The sequence below is a fragment of the Sprattus sprattus genome, assembly GCF_963457725.1.
Source record: "Sprattus sprattus genome assembly, chromosome: 6".
Taxonomy (NCBI): Eukaryota; Metazoa; Chordata; class Actinopteri; order Clupeiformes; family Clupeidae; genus Sprattus; species Sprattus sprattus.
In genome coordinates this window covers 8,006,981-8,012,977 of record NC_137925.1, presented here as the reverse complement: position 1 = coordinate 8,012,977, position 5,997 = coordinate 8,006,981, and the positions used below count along the sequence as shown (strand labels likewise).

Below are 5,997 nucleotides of genomic sequence, written 5' to 3'. Positions count from 1 at the left end.
ATTTAATCGCCCCACTACAGTCACAACCAGGAAAAGGTCACATAACACCAGCCAATGGCATGTCCAAGTTTGACTCTTAGTAGGTCCCTTGTCTTTCCCCCCTGTTCTCCACTCTCAGTGGCCTGTTCTGTGACATCATTACACAGCATGTGTTGATTGTCTGGGTCAGACTACCAGGAAGGCTGGCTGTTGTTGTTGTGGGGTGGCAGTGGCAGGGAGTTGGAATCAGGCTATTACTGCACCTCAGGAAGCACAGAGAGAGAGAGCCCTTGTTACAAGTTGGGCCTGGACTCCATGGGTCTGTATTAGCGTCTATTAGCCTATGTGTCCTCATCGAAACGCATCAGTGCCTCACAAGCCTCCCTGCTTCGCCCTTGGAAGCATCAGGCCAGTGGTTAGCATTGTGTTTTCCTCAGAGCGCCTTCGGACGAGAACACACACAGAAGATACTGAGTCCTCTGTGTCCTTGGTGGTCCTTCTGTCAAAAACATCAAGTTCATACTGCCCAGCCCCACTGAGCCCTCACCTGACCTCGCCTTCTGCTCTTCTCCAAATCTGATTGGATTGGCACAGTGGCTCAGGTGCTTGCACTGCCACCTCACAGCAAGAAGATCATAGGTTCGAATCCCGCATGGGGCACTGTTGGCTCTGGGGGGCAGGTCCCCACCCCAGAACCTTCAGTGCTAGGGTGGGCTATCTCCCCGGCCTTTCTGTGTGGAGTTTGCATGTTCTCCCCGTGTTCACAAGGGGTTTCCTCCACTAAGAACCCCAACAGAAAAAACATGCAAAAAGAACAGAACACTCCTGTCCGTCCCTGACCAAGGCGGACGGTTCACTTGGTCCCCCGGCGCTTACAAGCTGCCCACTGCTCCTGGGAGGTCCTGGAGGAAGGACGGTCCAGGATGGGAAAAAGTTGGCCACACAGACTACAGCCCGCAATCAGAACAGCTGCGTATTAAGATGCCAGAGTATGACAACGGCTAATCATTCGACTCTTTTTATGAAGGCAATCACAAAGGACGCCTCAAACAAAGGCCTCATTATGGGAATGACATTTAGGCAGCAGACTCATGGGAACGCAGTCCTCGCTATGTTAGCATATACTGTTTGCCGGGAACCATCAATCCACAGCAGAGGAGGACGGTAAAAATAACACATGGCTATATGGCAACGGTCAAAGGTGATGAAGAGGATGGGTTTGAGGTGATGAAGAAGATGGGTTTGATGCTGAGACGCTTTGATATATCCTGCAATGTGTATCCTGATGGTAAAGCATTCTACTATTTTAGTAGATTAAGCATATTGACTACTGGGGTAATATTGAAGTGCTATTACAGTATAAATAAACACATTTAGGTTTTATTTATCCCTTTACCAGACACAATTGACTAACAGTATAGATATAGGTTTTCTTCCGTACATGCGCTTTTATGTTGACAGTGCAGAAAAAATTCTCAGATTGAAGGGTTAATGTTAAGGGTATGTTAAGTGAACAGTTAGTTGACGGATAATTGAGATTAAAACAGCGTGGACAGGTTTGCATTACAGGTTTGTTGCACATGTATTACATGTGTTCTGCCCCTTTACTGACGTAGCGCACCACTGGCATAGACTGTTCCAGAAGAATGGGATTTGCATCAGCTGGGGACGCTACTCCCACACATGGAGACTGAAAAGAAACCTGTCCTTTCACGACATAGAAAGAACTCCATTTCTATAACAGACCACAGAATGTTTTACATCTTAGCTATTACATAAGTGAAAAATTCATATTCAGCGTGTGTCATGTAGGTGTGAACATGAATGTCCAGCGTGTCATGTGGTAGAGTCACTATTGAGCCACTATTGTCTTCTCATAGCGACTGCAATCTTATTATAGTTCCCTCTCACAAAGTTTCCCTAGAGGCCCATAGTCCACTACAGTGACATTGAACTTTATGTCTCCTTTACCCTGGTGTGCTGTTACTCTCACTCACTCTCTATCACTCACTCACTCTCTATCACTCACTCACTCACTCACAAACCAAAGGATCAGGTTGAAGATGATGGTGATGATGGCCACAAACAACACTTACTCATACTGTACATTCACACACACACAAACACACACACACACACTCACACACACCCTTGTTCTATATCCAGCCCTGCACACAACACTGACTCAGTCACTCACACACCCCCCAACCACCCCCCCCCCCCCCCCCCCCCCACACACACACACACACACACACACACACACACACTCACCACATTCCAGAAGAATGGGTTGAAGATGACGGCGATCACAGCCACACAGAACCTCGGTTCAAGCAGGTTCACCAGCTGGAAGACGTTGAACAGGACGGACATGTCCACCTAAGAAGGACCAGAGGTCATCAGAGGGGCAGAGAGTTCATAGGGTATACCAGAGGTCAAATTACATGAGATTAAATGCAGACCATAACCCATCTCTATGGCAGCACAGATGAGGAGAATTATCCATATCCATGGCTGCCTGTGTGTGTGTGTGTGTGTGTGTGATCGCAGCTTATCACCCAAATCAGGCCTCCATAGGTCTCCATCTAAGGTAACTTCACAGGAGGTCTCTCCTCTGGGTCTACCATGTGATAGCATTTTTTTATGCCAAAAGATTGGTGGAGACTCAAGAAACAGGCTTTTAATCTCTCAGTGATGCGCATCAAGGGAGATAGACTCAAAAGCTTCACCTATGTCTCATCTGGTCAGCCATTGTAACATTTCAGAGTACGCAACATATCATAAGGGGAACATTAATACCTCTCTCAGGTCATCTGATCTTAGAGTATATTCAACCAAAAAGTCTTACAATTTAACAGTTTTAATAGTCAAATTAAAAGCAACCAAAACTTATTAATTGGATTATTGTCAATCATGTTTAACTCTGATCCTTAATTCAGATTTTTCAACTCCTTTGTATTGTCGATGTAATCTTAAATTGTGACTAGTAATAGCGAACGTGCAGCATCGTATTTGTGCTCGCATTCAACAATCCCTTGCAGGTGCTCCATCTGTGGGTCCTTTCTGACACAAAGAGATGCCATAGTGAGGGTAGGCATGCTACAAAGCCAATTATAGTTATGAGAAGAGCCTGCGATGCCTTCACTTAACACACATTTTAAACTAAATTAGATTGGCTCTCCCTCCTAAATGTGTTTGGTGTTAACATGTAATCTCAAGATACCCTGTAGGAAGCAGTGTGTACATCTAAATTTAAACTCCACCAAGAGGTAAATATTATATTTCTAAACTCACAGGAAATCACACTGTTGCACATTTTAAAATAAAAGTGCTAACCACACTCCCACGCAGTGATCTTGAATAAACGCACAGCCTCCTAGACGAAAGGGTTGGTTTCTATGTGAACTTAGTGAAAAGAAGCCTTCAGTACTCCCAAAGGTGAGCTTATTAAGAAGCTATGTAGCTGAGGCGAACGGGAGATCTGTTCAGAGCTCTCATCTCAATGTTTTCAGCCAAATGAACCCGACACTTCCCTGTTGCACTGGCAAAGAATAGCGACTGCTTGGATGAACCCTTCACTTTGTAGAGAAACCGACAGATAGACCTACAGACAGGCAAATATTGTATAGGCATTAATGGTGGCAAATATAGGAGAGGTGAGAGGGGGCGGGGCTGTTTTTGTTTAAGGATACAATGAATGTGTGTGGAAGCTGAGATAGAGCCGTAACATGTGAAAACGCTCGAGGAGAGTGTGTTACATTGAAATGCAGCTTGAAGTTTATAAACATAACGGTAGTAGCCTAATACACCGCTAACTAGCCTACTTGCACAACTGATACCCTTTGTTATCATCCCTTGTAAATTGCATTGGGGATAAAGGCGTCTGCAAAATGAATTATCTTGAACTTTAAATCTCTTTGTCCAATGAGAGGAACTGTCACTCCTTCTGATAGGATTGTCACGCGGCTACAGCACCATGGCAACGGTAAAGGAATTAGGAGGAGAACTCATCGTAACGTTTCGTACGGGAGTCTAAACCTAAGTCAAACACAACAAAAACCGCCAATTATTACGTTTCACATTAGGCGTTACACCTTGCAAGCCCGTTATCCTTTTAGCACCAGCGATCAAACCACATCTTGATTCGGGCGGCTCAGTAACCATTACCTTGGAGTAATCCACGTTATTCAGTCCTCCACAACAATCCAAGACAGGATTCTCAGACCTCTCGCAAGCTCCGCTCATTAAACTATAATAGCAGGCTGGGATATGAAAGCAGACCTCCGTGACAGAGTATGTAAGACGTTTAGATTTAATGGTAATTTAGTAATGAATTTAAATTAACTTAGACTTCTTAGCACGATTTAGTTGACAGTTCAGCAGACATGACAGTTTACCTTCGACCTTTAGACTTCCATTGGCATTGTGGGTAATGTAGTTTAAATGGACTTCCCTCATTGGACGCACATGATGCATGTCTTGGAAATTTGGATATGGACAACGCAAGAGAGAACGTTTTTTCTTCTTTTGTCGTTTATATCATATGATAAGATAGACCAATGATAATATTCTAATAAAAATGCATCCAGATCCACACACAGGCATATGTCCTCAGTTATGGACAGTATGCAGTCATTTGCTTTCCAGGGGCTGGAAATATATTGTATAGGCTACAGTGAGCTGCATCATCTTTTAAGTTTATGGATGTTGAATTGTTTGTTAATAACGACGCTGCAATCACCAGCACTTGAGAGTCCCCCCAGACTCCAGAGACTTTGTGTTGCTAGCATGGGTTGCTGGGGACAGTCAGCCACTTGTGAGGATGAAGGGGTTGGGGTCACTGATCTCAAAAAGAAACTGGATAGCGCATCCCATGGTATCAAAGTGAGGCATCGTGGAGGGCATTTTTTTTGGGACCACTTTCCTGCTTGAGACCAATGATTATGATGGGCGATGAATATTAGATATATGATATTTAATGAATTTGCATATTAAGCCTTATAGTATTTTCAAGTTTTCATGTTATATAGCTTGTGTTTGCTTGATATATATAAATATTTTCAAATATTGAAACTTGTTCCTCTATCGTATTTTATTAGTGTTGATGATTAGAACCTGGCCAATTACTATAAGGCTTAATATGCAAATTCATTAAATATCTTATAATATTCATCGCCCGTCATAATCATTGGTCTTAAGCAGGAAAGTGGTCCCAGCAAAATGGCCGCCACGATTTTTCGTGCGGCCTCACTTTGAAACTGTCAGAAACCATGGGATTCGCTCTCCAGTTTCTTTTTGAGATCAGTGGTTGTGGCATGCTGTGCACTGGGGGGTTCCCAGAATGCTGTGCGTGAGAGACCAGAGTTTCAGCACTCTGCAGGGTTCTGTCCTAGTATTCCTGTCTCCTTTTTGTGTTTGATGTTAAGGTGTGTGACACTTATCATTTTGCCGACATGTATTGCTGTTTGATGGCTTTGCATTAGTTAGTATATCTGTCCCTGTCTTTGATATGTCAACCTGCCTTCTGTTTCTTCCTGTGCGGGATGGATCAGTGGTTTCTTCCTGTCTGTGTATCACAATAAAAGGCCTACGGACAGAAAAAGGAAACTTCCCGTTGTTCTTCTTTGAAGAACCCACCATCTGTAAAATATGTCCAGGCATCTTCTGTTATCTTTAGCAAAAGCCAGAGTATATGTTTGACAGACAGACACCTGACAAGTTTAGACTTTGAAAAATAGAAATGGAGAGAGCAAAAGAGAGAGTAAAAGACTGACAAATGTATGGAGGTAAGTTAGTGAATGAGTCAGTGCTTTGTCAACCAAAATACTTTTTATCATGTCAGTAAAACTTTATAACTGAAAACTCACTGAGTTCTGGGATTCCTATTTCAAAACCATTTCCCAAAGATGTATGTATAACATATTCATCTTGTCGCTATTGATCGGTCATACTCAGAAATATAAGGATATAAATAGGAACTGTGCTGATGACCCTTTGTAGGGCTCTTTTGTCTGCTGC

The 5,997-nt window shown here is 43.3% G+C and overlaps 1 protein-coding gene across 1 annotated transcript in view; it reads right to left on the bottom strand.

Annotated features, from left to right (window-relative positions):
* The window catches only part of pemt (phosphatidylethanolamine N-methyltransferase), a 74,772-nt gene extending 70,407 nt beyond the window's left edge, over window positions 1-4,365 (bottom strand). The window contains exons 1-2 of the mRNA XM_080840156.1: window positions 4,147-4,365; window positions 2,251-2,358 (exon numbers count right to left, since the gene is read on the bottom strand). Coding sequence (XP_080696282.1) covers window positions 2,251-2,358; window positions 4,147-4,224 — 186 coding nt within the window. The 5' untranslated portion in view covers window positions 4,225-4,365. The remainder of the gene's footprint in view (window positions 1-2,250; window positions 2,359-4,146) is intronic.
* Window positions 4,366-5,997: the final 1,632 nt, after the last annotated feature.